Source organism: Panthera pardus, unplaced genomic scaffold (genome assembly GCF_024362965.1).
Source record: "Panthera pardus isolate Hobbes unplaced genomic scaffold, ASM2436296v1 HiC_scaffold_3, whole genome shotgun sequence".
NCBI classification, from domain to species: domain Eukaryota; kingdom Metazoa; phylum Chordata; class Mammalia; order Carnivora; family Felidae; genus Panthera; species Panthera pardus.
The window spans coordinates 16,630,606-16,651,681 of record NW_026526876.1 but is presented as its reverse complement, the minus strand read 5'-3'; the positions used below and the strand labels follow the sequence as shown (position 1 = coordinate 16,651,681).

The following is a 21,076-nucleotide window of genomic DNA, read 5'->3' as shown; positions in this document are numbered from 1 at the left end:
TCCTGATTCTGTAATCAGCGTATCCGTGATTCCTTCCAGTTTTCTACTGGAATCCCGAAATTTTCGTAAACGCGCCATAAAGACAACACTAAAGATAGAGTCCTTTCTTCACGGTCACTCAGTCGGTCACCTTATATGTGGAACAGAATTTGCATCCACAATCCAACGCAAGGGAGTCTGGAAGGTGACGTGTTTTAACTGTGAGCCTCATAGAAGGCAGGAGAATGGATGTTGAGTGGCTGTTGACTCTGTCCTGTGCAGAGATGTGGGTTCAAAAAAGATCGCTCTGACCACCCAACATCATTGAAACAGATACGAAGGGAGAATCGTTGGGCACCCCCACCGCCTGGTACCACGCTCTCACACCCACCTACACGAATGCTTCTAGAACTGGTGCCTTTATCCTTTTATTTGACCTACACTCACTGGAAATACATCGTTGAACACTCTTGTGTGCCAGGCATGTAACGGTGTGGAAGACAGGAGCTCTGCCCTCTTTGAACCTCCACGCGCCTGGACTACTTGAGCATGGTGCCCGATAGTCAGGGCCAGCAAAGTACGGCACGTAGGATGGCCTCCAACCAGGGTTTGGACCACGAGGGGTCGGGGCTGAGCCGACGTCGGGCAGCAGCGCAGAGGAGTGTTTCGGATGGAGGGGCGAGCGCTCGAGAAGGTCCACGCCGGAGAAGAGGCGGCGTGTGGGAGGAACAGAAAGAAGTTCACAGGGATCTGGGGTTGGGGCAAGGGGTGGGGTGGCAGGCCTTGCAGACAAGAGCTGGAGAGGGGCCAAGGCAAGATTGGGCCAGGCCTTCCAGGCCCCTGAAGGAGCCAGGTTGTACCCAGGGGTTTCTGAGAGGCCGGTGAGAAGCTTCACAGGTTGAATGATCAGACCTCTTTGTAGAATCGTCCCAACTAGAAAAATCAGTGGGAAGCAAAGCGGGAGAGGAAGAGCCAAGCTCAGCCAGGGTCTTGATGGTGATGGTGGCCTGGGTTGGGACGGTGGCTGGAAAGCACCATGGAGACAGAGGTGGCAACCGGGCTTGGAAACCAGGTGTGGGAACAAAGAGGAAAGGCGAGCACGGGGGGTTCAGAGCTCTGGCAAGCGGGCCGGTAGGCATGTCCCTCGCTGACTCACCCGGGAGCACGGCGGGAGACATCTGTCCCATGGAGATGTGGCAGAGGCTGGTTGTGGAAGCCGGTCCCAGCCACAGCTTGGGCGGCAGGCACAGCGGGGGGGAGAGCGGCAGGAGTCGAGAGCAGGGTCGGGAGCCGAGGTTTTGTTTAAGACGGTAGAACTCAGCTTGTTGTTTGAAGACTGACAGAAAGGAGCCAGTAGAGAGGGAGAGTAAATGCAAAGGGAGGGGCTCCCTGCATCCAGCCGGGAGGAGGCCCGAGTGTCTGTGGCCAGAGGGTGACAGACGCCTTCCGGGATTCTTTTACTCTGAGGGTGTCAAGGACCCCGGCCTCAAGTGCAGACGGGGCGGACAGGAGCAGAGGCGAGGGTCGCATTCGCCCACGTAGGAGACGGAGCAGAGGGCTCAGCAGGCGTCCCCAGAGGGCTGCTGGACAGCGTTTGGGACCCAGAGGTCGGTTTCACAGTAGATGGACGTTCATTTACCCAGCGTGTGTTCGTTAGGACCCACTGTGCGCCGGCTCGCGCTCTGCTTTGGGGGACAGCAGGGAACAGGAACAGGCAGAACCCCTGCCCTGGTGGCGGTGTGATCCGGGAAGGAGGGCCGAGGCTCGCGGGTTAGCCAGCGACTGTGCAGGGTGTCGGCGGTGCGGAGGAAGAAGCCGGGCAAGGGCGAAGGGGGCAGAGATCGTCACCTCGGGCAGGGCCGCCGAGCACGTGACTAGCTGTTGGGTCTTCGCTGTAAGCATCCGGCAGCTAGAGCGGAAGGAGGGCTGTCTCCCCTTGTGCGGTCAGTTCAGTTCAGTTCAGTTCACCGCCCTCCAGACCCCTCCCTGCGCCGGTCCACCCGCCGGACGTGGCCTCCGCAGCCTCCTGAGATTCCTCGGCGATCCACTCTGCTCTGGGCCGCTGTATGGGGAATCCTCTCTGGAGCTCAAGGCTCTTGCAGCCTCTGCACACACGCCTCCGTTCCCCAAACCAAAGGTCAGAAACCCGGTGGGCCGCGGACTGCAACACGTCCACAGAGGTGCCTTCATCGGCCCACGGTTTTCGTATGAATCAGCAGTTATGACGAAAACGTTTTATATAAAATTCCAGATCTCTGGCCTCTTGAAATCCCGGAAGCTCTGACACGTTGGATTTGGACGGCAGCAGTCAGAGCGGCTGCCTGGAAGCCCGTGAGCCTCGTCGCTTGCCACTCCCCCCCCCCCCCCCCCCCCCCGCCTCTCGTGCCTCCCCGCTGAGAGGTCACGGGTGCTTTGCACGGGGGGCCTGTGTGCATGAACCGGCTGGTTCCCTGGGGCGCTGGGGTTCGGGACTCCTGTTTTTTACCAGGTTGTAACTAACATTTCTAAGCACTTTGAAATGTTATGTAAAGAACTTGAAGGAATGAGAAGTGGGAAGCAAGAGAATTGAAGCCAGAAACGGAAGGATACGGACGTAGAGACGTGGTGCGGTCCGGGGGCAGAGGTGATGAGCTACGTCACGGGGACTGTGGTGTGATTAGCACCCCAGTGGATGTTTGCGCTCTGGGAAGAATTGATGGTTAAAAATAGCTGTCATGGGGCGCCCGGCTGGCTCAGTCCGTAGACCATGTGACTCTTGGTCCCAGGGTTGTGAGCTCGAGCCCCACGTGTGGCGTTGCGTGACACAACTGTCCTGTCCCGTCCGCCCAAGACTTCTTCTGGGAATCCTCACCCCAGTGCCACTCCTCCCAGGTCACGGTTTGAGCGTCTGTGTTTGCGCCCCCTCCCTCTGCTCAGGGTCTTCTGGAAAAAGCTCCCGCCGCAGCGTGTCCCTGGGCCGGGGGTTCCTGACGTGCGGTGCACCTGCGCACCCCCTCTCCTGGAACCTCGCGGCCCTGGGCCTCAACGTACGGGTGGAAAGTGGCCGACTGAGGGCTGCGCGCGTGCGCGGCGAGGTCCCGGTGTGCGGTGTCCGCCTCGCCCGCCGCCGTTCTGCGAGCCTGCGTCCGAAACGGCCCCACAGACCTTGGAACCGTGTTGCATTAGTGATTTTTTTCCTCTCTGGGATGTTCCCCTTAGGATCTACTCTCCCCGGGTGTTGTGGTAGACGGAGAGTGAGACCTCCACCCCCGATAAAGACGCTCTCGCCCAAATCGTTCTCTTCTACGTGAAAAATATTTACCGGTGATTTTCCTTTAACGAATTGCACCTGATGTCGCCGAGTGGAAGGGAAGGGACATGCGCTCCATGCAACCGTAGCAGTGGGGTTTTCCGCGTCCCTGGTGTCCCCTGCAGGTGTCAGGCCTGACGCGCATGAGCGATCGCGGGGCCAGAGCAAGAGCGTGGGGGCGGTGCGGGCTGTGTTTGGCCGCCTGACGGAGACGGCCAGAAAGTGAGACCGGTGTCTTCCGGGCAGAAACTCCCGAGCTCAGCGGATGGTGATGTGGGCCGGGGTCCTGCCCCACGTCTCCCCTCACGGCGGTGTCCCTCTCCATCTGGGCCACTGAGCTGTCACACGGAGGTATGATTCCTGCCCCACGTCACCCCAGGGATTCAAGTCCCAGGCCTGAAGCAGGCACTCTGTGCAGTGAGAGCAGAGCTCGTCGCCCTCAGGGGTTACAGGAGGTAGAAGCCTGTCACTTTCCCAGCCTGGCGCACCGAGCTGTTCTTTGAGGCTGTAGAAGGAGCAGTCCCCCCGTCACACCAGCTGCCTCCTAGCGATGACAGCTCGCTCCTTCCTTTTGGCCCTCTGCATTCGTCCACGCAAAGGTCGGCCCCGTGGCCCTCCTGGCGGGGACTGTGACATCACTCATGGCAGCAGCGGTCATAGCCCCCATCAGGCTGTGAGTCACCTCGTGGCTCGAAGCCTCGCCCCGACTGGTTTTCGTAAACCTTCCGGGCTTCTGCGCTCCCAGCAACTACCTGATGCACCCGACCAACTGACGAAATTTCTGCTCTTCATAAAGCTGGTCTTTTGCACGTTTTCGGCGGCTTGCTGTTGGCCTTGCTGGTTTCACACAGACTTGCACCTGTGTCAGAGCTTGGGTTCTAAGTTGTTGATCATGATCACTTGAGAGTATTGACCTCTTCTACAAGATACGTTTCCTCAATTACATTTGTGTGTGTCTGGTTTGACAGAAGGAAATGCTACACTTAGGACACTCACGTTTGTCCCATTCTTGTTATGCGGATATTAATTTGTTTTCTGATGAGCCTGAGGAAAATGGAAGGTAATTTAGGAAATGCAACATAGCTTCATAAACTGGATTGTTTGGCTCTGCTTCAAACCATTCAGGAGATGGAACGTGGTAATACTCTGGACGAGTGTCCCTCTGCCTGTCTTGATCAGGGATGATAAGCTGCCGGAGAGGGACCCGTGGGGCAGTCCGGTCGTGTAAGACGGCACGACACAGAACCTGCTCCTTAACATGCCCGTGACTTCACGAGAACCAGGTGTGCAGGACCTGCTCGCTTGTGCCCTAATGCGGCAAAGAGCTACCGAGTCTTTGGAGAGCCCGTCTGTTACTTTGACAGTCACTGGAGGTGTGGCCCAGAGTGGGGAAGTGCAAGCATAGCGTTTACTTCTGTTCCTAAGGGAAGGACGCGGATCCTAAAAATAGTCCGCGGCCTGATTAATACACTTAGAAGTAAATGTTCTGGACACTTAAAACTCAATTTGCAGACACAGGAGAACGTTGAATATCAGTTAATTAAACTTTTGACGTAAAGTAAACCCTCACTGCAGACTCTGAATCTAACAATGAGATTGGGGGAGAATGTCAGGGTGAACTCTCTCAGGTTTCGCCCAAACCTTTAGATCGACGCTTTGAAAGGAACCGGGGGGTCAGGGAGTAGAGAGATCGCTAGTCATAGAATTAGTTTAGCGTCAGATAGGAAGGCCATCGTAGACTGGATCCGAGCTAAACCAGCAGCATAGCGTCGTCGTAAAACCTTGCTTGGGGCTGTGTTTTCCAGCAATGAATGGAAGTGAAATATTAATGCCATAGGCCGATCGGTAAACTGGGACCGCACTGCTCGTGTTGATCGAATTGCAGGATTTTTTTATCCGTTTTACTACCTGTTCTCCCCAGCTCCTCGGGCGTGTCTACCCGCTGCCTTGGCCGGGCATTCCAGCAGGGAACCCCCCCCCACCTCCCCGCCCCAGGGTAATCACTGTGGCTGCCCCCAGCAGGTCGGAGAAGGCTCCGCCAGAGGCCCACTGCACTTTGCACTTGGGTACTTAATCCCCTGATACTACTTAGGTTTTTTTTATCACTTAGTTTTCCAGCACAAAATCATAACCAAAGGCAGAGACTGTGCAAGCTAATCGTGGAAGAGGCTTATCACCCATCCGATAAACTAAAACTTGGAACAAACTGGATTCAGGACCCCGCTGCCTAGGTTGACGAGACGCGTGTGTTGTTGCCCCCAGTCTCTTAAAGAGCAGAAGCTGGAGAACGCTGTCCTTCCTGCAGCTCCCCCGCCCCTTCATCATCCTTTGGTATAAGAATGAGACCAAAACACGGAGTCACCCGCAGAGAGAATCAGCAGGTGCTGCCGGGAGCGCAGCTGTTCTCACGCCGCGACTTCAGAGAGAGATCGCCAGGACCGCCCGGCCAGAGTGATTCTGTTTTAAGCACCACACGGTAGTTACTAAGAGGAGTCATCTGAGCAGTCTGCTTTTTGTGGATATGGGATTGGGGGGGAGGGGGCAGGGAGGGGGTGTTTGGTGGGGGCGTCTTCACTTTCCTGTGTTTTGGGGGGCGTGGTAAGCGGGCCTGGAGCAGAAGGAGAAACAGGGCATCAGAAGCGTCCTGCCGGAGAGGTGGGAGGGACAGTTCTCAGTGCACACCCTGGGGATACGCACACAGGTTTTTGCTGGAGGTACCTTCGGTTCAAAAGGAATGAAGAAGACCATTAAAAGTACAATTTGGCTCCCCCTTGTATCAATGAAAAAGAGCGCATTTAAAATCTCTATTAGCACACTCAAATAAAAACCAAAGAAACGTCCCCTTTCTAACATCTAGCTCTTCTGAGCAGCTCGAGGCCACGTGGCCAGTGAAAAAGGACCTTATCTGTAACCCTCACATAGAGTCCCTTGAGTCTGGAAGAGAAGTTTTAAATGAATGCTCTTGAAACGAGGCATCCAGAAAAGTAGGAGACTTTACCATCTGACTGAGCGAAAACTCCTGTATAGAGAGCTTCACTATGTAAATATCTGTCTGGATTTCAAATATGAAAAATTAATTGTTGCCATAGCTACCAGTTATTCGTTGTCCCTCCATAAGCCAGTGGCCAAGCAAGCATTGTAATAAATTTATAGTAAGCGTGATGGCCACTGGTGTGAACAAAATCCCGTCTCGTTAATATTCAAGTCGGTACCTAGAAATGCCAAGCACATAGCTGGCACTCAGGTGCTCAGTCGATGCAATTTCAGTCTTTTATCTTTCCTTCATTTAATTATAATTGGCCATTTTTTTTTAATTAAAAAAATGTATTATTAGAGTGCACGAGCCGGGGAGAGGGGCGGGGGGGGGGGGGGGGGAGAAGGAGAACCTTAAGCAGGCTCCATGCTTGGCAAGGAGCCCAACACGGGGCTCGATCCCACGACCCCGGGAGCATGACCTGAGCGGAACGTGAGTCGGGCGCTCAACTGACCGAGCCACCCAGGCGCCCCTGATAGGCCATTTTCTAACCGATCCTTTCTTCCCAATAAGGACTGCCTGTCATACTTAGAAAACTATAGAGGTAGCACCCGTGGAACAAGCTAGAGTTGGTTTCTTATTTCACAAAAGAAAGAACGCACTCTGTGGATTTCGCTGTCTGGAGCACGTAAGATGAGGGTCGCTGGTCCGACGGAGCGTCTGTTCTGTTTCCCGGCCGTATGACTGCTTTGTGTTCGTTTTCTACCAGTCTGCTGTGTGTGTGCCACACGGGCACTTTGTTTTCTCCGTTCTGATGAAGACTGTGCACGTAAAGTTGAATGAAAACTACGGACTCCAGTGGCATTTCATTGTTACTGTTCTTTCAGTCCCAATACTGTAGGTGTTCAGTTGAAGAAGGGGGATAATTCGTGACCCCCACGGCACAGAAATCTTCTGTCAAAAGCAGTAGCGTTTGAAGGGCCATTTTGAAAAATCTAGTATCAGTGTTTCGAATGTAAAGTAGAAATTTATTCTGCCTCATTAAGCCCATCTGTATAAGAGAACCTCTATGAAATTATTAACAAAAAGCATACCAGAATTCACTGCAGCAGCAGGCACTGAACAGTGGAGATTATTTTAGTAGCATGTGCTTAGAATTCTTTTCTGTCTACTGAACGTGTTTGCTTTGCATCACAGCTTGCCAGCGTGCCTTAAGGTCGCAGCACCTCTTTTTTCCAGGGCCTCTCGAGCGTCCGTGGTGCACCCGTTATGATGTACGTGTTCGTTCGGCACCGTGAGCCGATTGTATTCTTGCCAGGGATCAACTCGAGATGGAAATATTGCTGGGGAGACGGTCTTTGAGAACTAGTCCGCTGTCTTCCTAGTGTTGGCATCGCTGAAATAAAGTCCTTTCTTGTTTGACCACTTAAAAAAAAAAAAAAGAGGAAATCTTGTTCTCTTGATTCGAGGGTAAATAGCCATTCTTCCATTTGTAGGGTTTTGAAACGTGCCGCTTATAGACCGTTAGCCTTGTGTATAGAAATGCTCTGTAGACCTTTGCACCGCTTTAACAGGAATTGAAAATTCTTGGTAAAAATCGATTAACTATAATTAACATAGTCTTAATATTTATCCTTCATTTTGACTTCCTTAAGTAATTTGTCATAGTGCCTTTCAAAGAGATGGAAGTATAAGGGTGACAAATTTTAAATGAGTTTGTTATTTAATTACCCACAATAAATCAGTGTTTTTACAGCTGATTGCCCTTTAGCAACACCGAAATTATTTTATCTTCCTAAAACATCCATAATTTTTGTCAGCTATGTTAATTTTCCCGATTTAATTTTGTCCCTTCAATTTATAAAACTACTTTCCCCAATATACATGATTGTTTTCTGTGTAATTATAGGGAATAGTGTGGTTAGCAGTTGCTGACAATAACTGATTAGGGCTAACTTCCCTGTTATTGGCAATGATTTACATAATATATTGCTCAGCATGGAGCTTGTAATTTAAAATGATTCATAGGTTGCACGGCCTTTTGTCATTAATCAATATTACAGCATCTTATTAGAATAAAGAGCATCAAGGGAGCTCATTCCATACTGTCTTTAGTCAGAAAATAAATACATTTCAGAATTGATAATATCCACTTGCCACCAAATAACCTAAAATTTACAGTTAACTATTTGTATCACATGCCTCGTATTCTTTAGTTAGTATTTAAAATGTCCGCATTTCCATCGCTGAGAAACCGTGTCCATACGAAACTTCCAGCTGATGTGAGCTGCCAGGACTGGCGATCGGGAGCGTCGAGGAAGCTTTACAGGCAGAGGCAGAATGAAGTACGGGTTGAGTTGGAAAAACGCAGTTCACGTGTGGGACGTGAAATGTTTCTCCTGGGGTACCTGAGCGGCTCAGTCAGTCAAGCGCCCAACTCTTGATCTCGGCTCAGGTCACGATCTCAGTTCGCGGGATCGAGCCCCGCGTCTGGCTCTGCGCTGACAGCAAAGGAGCCTGCTTGAAATTCTCTCTCTGCCCCTCTCTCTCTCTGCTCCCCTCCCCGACTTGCGCGCACGCAGACACATACACGCACACACACGCGCGCGCGCTCTCTCTCTCTGTCTCTCTCTCAAAATAAATGAATGAACTTTAAAAAATAAAATAAAATGAGATGTTTACCTTACTGAAGCGTGAAGAGAGTGGGGAGATCCTTCTGGCCCCGTGACGCCTTCGGTACCTGTAGAGAGCAGTGCCGCGACCCTCAGGACTCAGTAGGGACCTGCGTCTCCTCCGTGGCACGCCCGCAGGGTGCCAGCCTGATGCTCACAGCACTGGGCACACGGGGGAGGGAAGACCTCCCAGCGCGCCCGGGTGCTGCCGGGCGCTGTGCGGATTTTCCCCTGTTACTTTCTCTGCACGTTTCACCTGCCGTCGTCTCATTTCTCGGCCCCCATCTGTGTCTTTGAGGGTGGGTCTTAAAGACCAGCAAGAGTGAAGTACATATTTGCAACTTGTAAGTTTGTTTTCGAAGAGAATAACGTGACGTGTGACGTAAAATTTCTTCTCGGCTGCTACCTGTAATACTGGAAGTGAAAAAGCTGCTTCTTAAACATCAGTTTCTTAACAATTCTTTTGAACCCTGTTATGCTGCAGATGCCGAGGTCGGCGGTCTTTAATGTTTAAGGGACTCTCGATTCTAAGCACGTGGGGGCGGGAGTGGAAACACTGTGATTTTAAAAAGCGAAGCAAATCTGATTAGATGAGATACTGCCTCCTCTCCACTCTCCCCTGGCAGCCGTCCTAAAGATAGATCATCTCGAAATGATTTTGAACTTGAAACTACCTTTTCTACTTCTTCTCTGTTTCACTTTTATCACACGAATAATCTCGTTCTCTCTCGGGCGGTGCCCTTTGCAGTCTCATCCGGCTGGGGAGAGATGCCTAACGTCCATTCGAAGGCTGAGAGCTCTTGGGGAGAGCCGTCCTCCCCCTCTGCCCTGGTTGACAACGGCACCGCAGCGTGGGGCAAGCCGCCCAGCAGTGGCAGCGGATGGGGGGACCAGCCCGCGGAGCCGCCCGTGACCTTCGGGAGAGCCGGCGCCCCCACTGCCGCCCCGGCCCTGTGCAAACCAGGTGAGTCCGACCTGCACTTTAGAAATGGGTCAGGATATTTTAGTTAGAGGGATACTTTTCATTGGATTTTAAGAATTAATGTTTTAGGACACCTTCCTCATTTTGTTTATACTTTAAAACTAATATCTATTTGCCGCGTCTGGTACACAGACACAGAGGAGCTCTTAACAGAAGCCCGTGCGCTCCCTTTTTAGAAAAATTAACGACCAGAATCCACACCATGGCGCATGGCTGCGGGATGCCGTCAGTGGCGTCTACACGGCAGCAGGACCCCCCGTGCCTGCCGTCTTCAACAGTGCTAGCTCACTAGCTCACTGAGCGACGAGCACGAGGTGAAGCACGCCGTCTCTCCTTTCTGAGAGTGGGTTTAAGACCGACGTGACTTCACAGCGCTCAGACCCTTCTGCCTTCTTCTCTCTTGGGAGCGCCGTTCTGCGTTGGGGCTCCAGGCTTACGCGTTCTCTTTTTTTTCTTTGGACGATAAGAAAACTTAGGCCGCGCTTTCCTCACGTCATCTGAAAGTGTAATAAGCGTACGTGCACCACGCGCGTTCTCACACACGTCCAGATCACGTTTACCGAGTGGAATTCTGTGACGCGTGGGGATTTTGCGGCACGATGCACGTGACGTTAGCGTGGACCTAAGCGTGTGAGTCAGGTCCGGTATTAAGATCCGTCGTCCAGATGGCTGCGAGAGCTTCGTATGTTCTTTGGCCATCGTTAAACCTGTTAGATCTTAAAATGCAACTTTATTTTTGTATTTTTACCACCATGTTTTACATGAGTTTTGTGTGTGTTACTTAGCTAGCGCTGGATAGTGTGCTCCCCATATCCACCGTTCTGCTGGATTATTCCATTCCTGTGACCTGTTGATGCAAACCTAAAAGACAGGGAGGTCCTTAGATTCACCTGCCGTCCCGAGGCAGTATGTTTGTTCTTACAGTTTGTCCTCGGAGGCGCCATCGTATACGTGTCGACCTTGAAAAAGCGTCCTATCCTCATAGTCGTACGGACTCCCGCTAACTGCATCATCACTTAATCTTTGGCCTTCTTCTCCCAGGAAGTGAAAATGTGGGCTAACTTTTGTACCAGAAATCACTCTGTATCTTAAAAAAAGTAGAAGAAATAACATCCTGAAATCCAAACTCAGTAGTCAGCTCAAGGCTCCATCCACCTACGGCCTCAACTGGCTCCACCCTGTTACTCTGGGAGCGTGTCCGAAACATAGACGTCAGGCCCAACCGCAGACCTGTGCGCTTCTCGTGATCCCCAGGTGACTCGGGTCTGGTCACGTGAGAGGGGCACTGGCCCACCTTCCGCTGCGGGTTCGAAAACCGCGTGGCGGACAGTGGTATTTCCGGGACTCTGCATATTACCGGCTACCTGCCATGCAGACGGTGCCACCCTCCCCCGTGGCCCCCAGGGTCTGTTGTTAGGAAGCCCGTGCTTCAAAATGTCCTGTAGCGGGTTAGGGGAGTGGGTAACAGCACAGACTATACAGATAGCTGGAGTCTGGAGAAAACAATACGAACACATCTGCATGTGTATTCTGTAACTCCCGCAAGACATTCAATTCTTCGGTCTTGGGAAATGAAGAGGTAAAGAGGCAGCTCCCAGGGCACCCCCCTCGTCCCACCTCCCCCTAAACGGCGCTGTAATGCAGCACCGCCTCCCTGAGGAAGGGTGAGTTTGTGAAGTTCACGTGTGCTCTCCTTCTAGCTTCGAAATCTATGCAAGAAGGCTGGGGCAGTGGTGGGGACGACATGAACCTCGGTGCCAGTCAGTGGGAAGACGAAGAAGGGGGCATGTGGAACAGTGCTGCTTCCCAAGAAAGCGCGTCCTCCTGCGCCTCCTGGGGGAACGCCCCCAAAAAAGGACTCCCAAAGGTGCGTGCAGCCCTAAAGAAAAGAAACGCTAAAGTGACCGGCACTTAAAACTACATTCAGGGTAGAGGGGGCATCCAGTTAGCGGCGGCGGGTAGGTCGGGAGTTCCCTGGGGCCCTCTGGGGATCCGGACGCTGCCCAGCCCTGCTGTCACAGCAGAGTAAAGGCAGAGACGGACGTGAGAATCCAGCTGCTTCCAGGAAGCCAGACGGTAGGGACGTGCAGGCGCTTACGACAGTGCCACTCTTCACACTAAAGGGTTTCGTTTTTCAGAAAAGACGAGTTTCCACTAAAACAGTGTTATGGACGTTAACTGATGATGGGTTTGTTGTTGTAATTTTTAAACAAATGAATAAGTGGTTTTTTTAATTTCTCCTACGGTAAATATTGATAAGTACGATCAACATATCAACAGAATTTCTTTAGAATCCTCGATCTTGGGGCACCTGGGTGGCTCAGTCGGTTAAGCGTCCGACTTCGGCTCAGGTCATGGTCTCACGGTTTGTGGAATCAAGCCCCACGTAGGGCTGTGTTGACGGCTCGGAGCCTCAAACCTGCTTCGGGTTCTGTGTCTCCCTCCCTCCCTGCCCCTGCCACACTTGCGCTCTCTCTCCCTCAAAAATAAAAAATAAACATTAAAAAAAAAAAAAGAATCTTTAAGACAGAGTAATGGGATTGGTCCTGACACCATTAAGTGTGAAGACTCCTGAGGTACATCATTAAGTGGTTTTGCAATAAATGGCAGCCATTTGAAAAACATTTAAGTGAGATCCATAACTCGTATAAGCACCGAGATAAATTCCAAGTAGATCACAAATTTAAATATGATAAATACAAATATAAAAATGTGAAAGAATTTTAAAAACTATCTTAGAGCAGGAGTGAGCGGCCTTTCTAACTATGAGAAAAATCTAAAAATCATCAAATTTACAAAACTTTCAGTCCTGAAAGATTTACAGACTTCAGTAAAACTGTGCATGACAGGGGTACGTCGGGGGGGGGAAGCTCAGTCGGTTAAGTGTCTGACTTCAGCTCAGGTCATGGCCTCGCAGTCCATGGGTTTAAGCCCCGCTTCGGGCTCTGTGCTGACAGCTCGGAGCCTGGAGCCTGCTTCGGATTCCGTGTCTCCCTCTGTCTCTGCCCTCCCCCTCTCAAAAATAAGTAAACATTTTTTTTAAAAAAGCGCACGGCAGAAAATACCATAAAATCAAAAGACAAGCTGGAAAAACATATTTGTATCATATCGTGCAGAGGGCTGATCTCCCTGATACATACATAAAGGCCCTACAAACTGACGTGTTTTTTTAATCGATAAGTAGATTGCTCCCTAGAAAAATGAGCAAAGAATATAAATAGATGCTCCCTAGAAAACAAACACTGACAGCTCTTCAACACTTGAAGGGAACTTCAGCCTGCCCTGCGGAAAGAGTTCAAGTTAAAACAACACTGGGAGATGCCACTTTTCATCTCTCGGACCAGCAGAGCCCCCAGCGTTGAGTAAGCGGGTTCTGTCCGCAAAGCTGTGAGAAAAGCAGCCCTCTCCCACGTCACTGGCTGGACTCTAAGTCGGTGGGGCCCCCGCGGAGGGCGGTTTGGCGTCATCTGTCGCGGTTACAGATGGGCCAGCGCCGGGATGTGGTGCTTCTGCCTGTCACGGGCGTAGCAGATGGCACCTGTACGCCGTCTTCTCCTGTCGCGTTTTTGTAGGGAAAAAAGTGATGGTTTAAATGTACGTTAGTGGGGTGACTGAGTCGCCCCACATCCATACCAGGGAAAGCTGAACAGATTTTTATAAAGGAAGTCTCCCTGTATTCATCTGAAAAGACCACCAAAATAGGCTGTCAAATGAGAAGGCAAGGGACAGAGAAGCGCGCGCTGCACACCTTTGTGGGGCCGGGGAGCAAAAGCGTGCGCACACCTGCGCGTGCGAAGAGCGAGCGGGAGGCGAGCGGACGGAAGGTGAGGTAGGAAGAAGGCACTTTGCGCGCACCCTGTGTCTCCATCCGAATCCTACGAAGGTGTGATCTGTTCAGAAACATTAATTCAGCAGAGCATTTCATTAGCAGTAGCAGGACCCAGAACCTAGAATCAGGGCTCGCTTCATCAGGAGCGGAAGCGATTACAGACATCAGACGAGGAGTCTTTTTTCGGCCGGGCTGGCAAATAACCCAGTTAATGACGGCACCAGGAACACGAAACAGGTAAATTAAAACACCGTGTACTCTTGGCACCTCCGGCCCCGGCAGTGATTCCAGGCGCCTCCAGATAAGCACCTCCTCGAGGAAAGAGCGCCCGTTGGTTGGTTTAATATCGCCACACAGACCCAATTCTGCAGTTAACGGCAGGCTCCATTTGGACAAGCGCCGTGAGGAGTGATTTTAGAGGAGGGTGTTCTTTCCCCGGTGTGAACACATGGTTAGAACGTTCGTAGTTGTTGGAAGAGGAGGGACGTCACTGAGAAAACTTAACATCCTCGCCCAGCCCTTGTGGGCCGCCCCATGCTCCCCTCCTCCTCTGCCCTGCACTCCCCTCCTCTCCTCCGCTGCCCTGTGCTCCCCTCCCCTCCTCTGCTGCCCTGTGCTCCCCTCCCCTCCTCTGCTGCCCTGTGCTCCCCTCCCCTCCTCTGCTGACCTGTGCTCCCCTTCTCCCCTCCTCCGCTGCCCTGTGCTCCCCTCCTCTGCTGCCCTGTGCTCCCCTCCTCTGCTGCCCTGTGCTCCCCTCCTCTGCTGCCCTGTGCTCCCGTCCCCTCCTGTGCTGCCCTGCGCTCCCCTCCCCTCCTCCGCTGCCCTGTGGCTCCCCTTCTCCCCTCCCCGCCCCCCCCCCCCCGCTGCCCTGTGCTCCCGTCCCCTCCTGTGCTACCCTGCGCTCCCCTCCCCTCCTCCACTGCCCTGTGCTCCCCTCCTCTGCTGCCCTGTGCTCCCCTCCTCCGATGCCCTGTGTTCCCCTTCTCCCCTCCCCCGCTGCCCTGTGCTCCTCTCCACTCCCCTGTGCTCCCCTTCTCCCCTGCCCTGTGCTCCCCTCCCCCCCCCCCCCCCCCCGCTCCCCTCCTCTGCTGCCCTAGCTTGCTTTTTGTGATCGCCTCTCCTCTTCTCTTCATCTTCTCCCTCACTGACGTTTGCCATTTATGTCTTCTCTACCCCAAGGGCTGCAAGCAGTGAATAGTCAATAAAATTAACAGGCTTTTTGTTCCTTTCATCTTGTTGCCTTTTCATTCTGTTGGAATGAACCCCCTGCATTTTGTCATCTTTGACAGTAAAGCTTATAAAAGGGCAGAAAACATGTAATTTTTAGTAAACTTCACATAGTATTAGCATAGGGCCGTGTTCAAAGGAGCGCTTAGGATTATTTGATAATGGAAGTGGCACACATTTGTGATGAACTAAATTAATTCTCTGGGGAAGAAAAATAATTATCTTGCTTTTTTAAAGTCCTTAAATTACACACGTACGCCAACTTGCACGCGCACCCTAAAGCATTCCGCAGTACTAGCCACGAAGCAGTCAGGGACTCTGGAGCACAGCATCGCTCGATGTTAATACAGAAAGAGTCTCTAACTTGAAATCACCGTGAAGTTTAGGCCACTCCCATGTCTAGAAGAAACGTATTAACCCGTGACCCACACTTTGTCCTAGGGCATGAAAACGTCTGGCAAGCAGGACGAGGCCTGGATCATGAACCGGCTGATCAAACAACTCACGGACATGGGCTTCCCGGTGACTGGTGTCTTATTTTTACTGCTTCCCTCCGCGTGTGCTGCCATGCATGGCCCTGATTGTGTCCTGCCCGCGGTTGTCACACGTAACAAGCGAGACTTTTGAGGGAGGAGAGTGTTCATGCAGCCTAACTCGTAAATTCCCCTTTTACCCGAGTGCTTCTGTCTAGGGACCGTTGCTTTCAACCAGAGCGAGCATCCACACCATTCCATCAAGTAGGGTGTGCGAGCCTTCTGGAATAAAACATGCCGCGCGATCGTTCCTTTCTTTGGCTTCTACAGCTCTGCATTTTCTTTTAAATTATAATTAAAAGTGAATTTTCGTTAGTTTATGCGGTGGATTGACAGAGATCACAAGAGAAAACTTGGGATCAAGTACCAAAGCGCCGGGTCCAGAAAAAAGAGTCCTAACCAGTCCTATTGAGTGCCCGAGTCTCGGGTCACATGTAGGGAGAGTTCAGATTGTACGGTGTCCCCCGAAAATGTGCCATGAGGCATCCCGTTCCTGAGATCCTAACGCAGGAGTTCAGCTCCTGAGGGATATCCCCTGGGTCTGTTCGGTCTTCCCTTCAAAGGTCTTCTTTCCAGATCGTTACTCAAGTGAACATCTGTCTTTGATTTCTGTGGATGTTCCTGAAGAATGGGTCCAGAACGGCCCGGTCCAGAAACGACATGCCTCGCGTCGGGCACACGCCCTCTGTCACTGGGCAGGCCGCAGACCCGGGGGTGGCCCAGCCCCTTCCCGCGTGAGAGCGCGGGCGGGACACCGGCGGCCTGCCCGGGAGTCCCCATTTGCACTGTGGTGCTCGCACACACTGACACGCATCTGTTCCGTTCGTAGGAACGTGAATAGTTATCAACGTGCATCTGCTTGTTTCGTTTTGGTCTCTTGTACGTTGCCTGGTGGCGAGCGGGCAACAGCAGGGCCCAGAGTCCGCGCAGTGGAGAGTGGAGCTCTGTGCTCTGACTGGCTGCCGGGATGTTCCCAAAGTCGTTCCGGCAGAGAGTTCATCCTTGCCGAACCCTTGCTACTCACTGTGGTGTGGGGTCCACGACAAGATTCCACGGACCCCGCACGTTTTGTTTTTAAAGTGTCAGATGCAAGTTCTTTAAAAGTCGACCCGGCGCGTGTTCTCACTCGAAGTGCCTTTACTTAGAAGACGTTTGTGTCTAGCCTCGCCAACGAAGGGCAGTGTTTCTGGTTCCAAAACCCAGTAACGTTACGTCAGCCGTAATCATTTCTCTAAGCTAATAGTGATCGAATTCTCTACTAGCTTTTTTGTTACCGTCGAGGCGTAATCTTCATTAAAGTTCTGTTTTCCCACACAGAGAGAACCAGCTGAAGAGGCCTTGAGGAGCAACAATATGAATCTTGACCAGGCCATGAGTGAGTACTCTGACGCCCTTACCGCATACTTTCTTAAAAGGTGCCAGTTTGTGGAGTTTGGATTTCCAGAAGCATTTTATCATAGTCTTGGGTTAATGGTTTCAATTCGTGCTGGGTAGACAGGACCAAGCTTCAGCAAAAGAGCGAGCGTGTGAAGCGTGGTAACCACACAGCAAGTCTCTGGAGGCTGGTGGACCCTGGGGACGGATGGCCAAAGCCCACGTCGAGGCACGTTCGCCTGTTTCATTTTTCTCTGTACTTCAGCCAAGAGATGAGTTTTTCCCATCTATTTTGAGGGGAGGTCATCACAGCGTTCGTAGAGAAAGACACTGGGACCACAGGCCAGACTTCATGCGACACTGACTGAGCGTGTTCTTCGCACCTGGCCCCAGAACGGGCTTGCTCAGGGGCCCACAGAGACATCTCCGTGCCGGTGGAGCGCTTACTGGTGACAGATGAGATTTACCTCAAGGGACGAGCAGCCCTCATTGTGGAGCTGCTGTGAAAATAGTAATAACTAAAGGTGATAAATAGAATCGGAATTCTGTAGCTGTGTTTTAGGATGGTATATTAAACTCTTCCGAACGTTTCCTTTTTTTGAGAGAGGGAGCGTGCTCACACAAGTGGGGGAGGGGCAGAGAGAGAGGGAGAGAGAAACCCAAGCAGGCTTCACACTCTCAGCACAGAGCTCGATGCCGGGCTCGATCTCATGAACGATGAGATCACAACCCGAGCTGAAATCGAGAGTTGGATGCTCAACCAGCTGAGCCACCCAGGCACGCCTAGAATGGTGTATTAAACTCTTAACTCATAAAGGGTAAAGAAAAAGAGAATTAGACATAACTTACGGCTGTGACAACTTGGGAACAAAATCATAGCACCTTTAAAAAGAGATCATTTGTGACATCAAAAATATAAAAGGGGGAGAGCAAACGGATGGAACTCTTATAAGCCAATGAAGAGAAATTGCTTTCAGCAGAAAAGGGACTATTCCATCAATGTTTAACGTAAACCTCGTGGTAACCGTGAAGCAAAAATCTAGCACAGACACACAAACCGCGAAAAGGGGGAGACTGAGAAAATGGAAGGCCGTCAACGTATGAAGGTAGACAGAGACAGAAGGAAAAACAGTAGAGAGACCGAATAACCAGAAGGCAGAAGATAAAAGGGCGGTAGCCCGTGCTCACATGTCCGTAATCTCTCTTAATGGGACTGAACTCACCAACCTAAAGGCACAGAGCTGCTGGATGGATTAAAGCCACAAGACCCAAGGTGCCTGGGTGGCTCAGTCGGTCGAGCGTCCCACTTCGGCTCAGGTCACGATCTCACGGTTTGTGGATTCAAGCTCAGAGCCTGGAGCCTGCTTCGGGTTCTGTGTCTCCCTCTCTCTCTGCCCCTCCCCCCCACACTCTCTCTCTTTCTGTCTGTCTCTGTCTCTCTCTCTCTCAAAAATAAACATTAAAAAAAATTTTTTTTATTAAAAATGTTTAAAGCAAATAAGGCCACAAGACCCAAGTCTGTGCTGCCCACCGGAGACTCATTGCAGCTCTAAGACACACACAGGCTCACGTCGAAAGCATGGAAAATGATATTCCAAGCAAACAGAAACAGAAAGAAGGCGAGCATAGCCATACTCAATATCCAACAAAATAGACTTGAAGCCAAAAAGGGTGACAAGAGTCCAAGAAGATCATTATATGCTGACAAAGGGGTTAATACACCAAGAAGATGTAAGCAAATTATAAATATATCCATTCTCAACACCTGACCACCAAACTACATTAAGTAATTAATAACAGATCATAGAGAAGAAATAATATAGTAATTTTATGGAAGATTTCAGATACCCCACTGTTAACCATGGATAGATCTTCCAGACTAGAAATCAATAAGGAAAAATGGAATTGAACCATACTTCAGAGCAAATGGACCTAAAAGATATACACAGAACATTCCATCCAGCAGCAGCAGAATATACACGTTTTTCAAGCACACAGGGAACATTCTCCAGGATAGATCTGATAGGCCACAAAACTATCTTAGGGGTTGTTTGGGGGTTTTTTTTCTTTCTTTCTTTTTTTCTTTTTCTTTTTTTCATCTTTTCGATAGAGCATGAACAGGGGAAGGACGGAGGGGGAGGAGAGAGAGAGAATGACTCAAGCAGGCCCCACACTGAGTGTGGAGCCCAATGTGGGGCTCATTCTCACAAGCATGAGATCATGACCTGAGCCGAAGTCAAGAGTCAGACGCTTAACTGAGCCACCCAGGTGCCCCCAAACTATTCTTAGTTTTAAGAAGTTAGAAGTCCTACCAACCATCTTCCTCAACATGAGGAAAATGAGAAGATCCATAAACATGTGGAAACTAAACACACTTCTAAACAACCATTGGGTCAAAGAAGAAGTTGAAAGGAAAGTGAAAAAGTATCCCGAAACAAGTGACAATGAAAACATGTCAAATGTGGTGGGAAGCAGCAAAGGCAGTTGTGAGAGGAAAGCGTGTAGCAGTTAAACACAGATACTAAGAATTTAAAAAGAGGTAAGAGAAGCAAGCTAACTTCACACCTCAAAACTCGCAAGAGAACACATTAAGCCCAAAGTTAGCAGAAGGAAGGAAATAATAAGGATCAGAGCAGAAATAAATAAAATAGAGACTAGAAAAACAGTAGAAAGGATCTGTGAAACTAACAGCTGATTCGTCAAAAAGAAAAACACAATTGATAAACCTTCAGCTAGACCTAAAAAGAAAAGAAAGACTCAAAGGAATGAAATCAAAAGTGGAAGAGGAGACTCTGCAACTAATAACCACTAAAATACATGGAACCGTGAGAGGCTGCTGTGAACAATTATATGCCAACACATTACTTAACTTAGAAGAAATGAATACATTTCTAGGAACAACTTACCAAGACCGAATCAGCAAGAAATATAAAATCGGAACAGACCAGTGAGTTAAGAGATAGAGTCAGTTGCCAAAACACAGAAAACTTCAGGACCAGATGACTTCACTGACAGAAATTCTACCAAATATTAAAGAAGAATTAACATCAGTCCTCAGACTATTCCAAACTATCAAGGAGAAGGGAATACGTCCAGGCCCACTCTACAAGGCCAGCGTTACTCTGATACCAAAACCTAAGAAGGATACCACAAGAAAACCGTAGACCAATATCCCCAATGAACGTACATGCAGAAATTCTCAACAAGATATTAGCAAACTGAGTTCAACAACACATGGATACGATTACATTCCGTGACCAGGTGGCGCTTGTACCTAGGATGCAAGGCTGGTTCGACATACACAAATCAGTAAATGTGATCTATCCCATCAATAAACTGAAAGATAAAAATCATGTGATCATCTCGATAGATGCAGAAGAAATATTTGACAGCATACAGCATCCTTTCATGATTTGGGAGGGTGGGGGGAACCTTAAGCAGACTGGGTAGAGAAGGAACGTACCTCAACCTAATAAAGGCCGTAGGTGACAAACCCACAGCTGACATTTTACTCAGTGGAGAGAAGTTGAAAGAGTTCATTAGATGAGGAACAAGGCAAGGATGCTGACTCTCTCCACTCCTGTCCAGTAAAGTGCTGGAAGTCCTGGCCAGGGCAGCTAGGCAAGGCAGAAGGGGGGAAAAGGGATCCATATTGTCCGTATTGAAAAGGAAGAAGTCAAGTTCTCGTTATTTGCTGATGATACGATCCTGTATATAGAAAATTCCAAAGAATCAGTCGAAAAACCTAGAATCGGTCGACGGTCTCCGTAAAGCAGCAGAATACAGAATCGGCATACAGAAATCAATTGCATTCCTTTGCACTAATGATGAGGCATCTGGAAAAGAATGAAAACCATCCCATTCACAATAACATCAAAAACAATATAGTACTTAGGAATAAATTTAATCAAGGGAGTGAAAGATCCGCACAATGAAAACTGTAAGACTTTGTTAAAAGAAATTGAAAAAGACACAAACAAATGGAAAGGCATCCCATGTTCGTGGATCAAAAAAATTCATATTGTTAGTCTGGTTATATTACCCAAAGCAGTCCCCATCAAAAAACCAAAGGCATTCCCAGAAGTAGAAGAAACAAAAACAATCCTGGGGCACCTGTTTGGCTCAGTCAGTTAAGCACCCCAACTCTTGATTTCAGCTCAGGTCATGGTCTCACAGTTTGTGGGAACGAGCCCCACGTCGGGTTCTGCCTGACAACG

At 50.2% G+C, this 21,076-nt stretch overlaps 1 protein-coding gene across 1 annotated transcript in view; it reads left to right on the top strand.

Moving 5' to 3' along the window:
* The window catches only part of TNRC6C (trinucleotide repeat containing adaptor 6C), a 96,610-nt gene that overhangs the window by 44,537 nt on the left and 30,997 nt on the right, over window positions 1-21,076 (top strand). Inside the window, 4 exon segments of the mRNA XM_019466070.2 lie at window positions 9,663-9,878; window positions 11,597-11,763; window positions 15,394-15,474; window positions 16,803-16,860. Coding sequence (XP_019321615.2) covers window positions 9,663-9,878; window positions 11,597-11,763; window positions 15,394-15,474; window positions 16,803-16,860 — 522 coding nt within the window.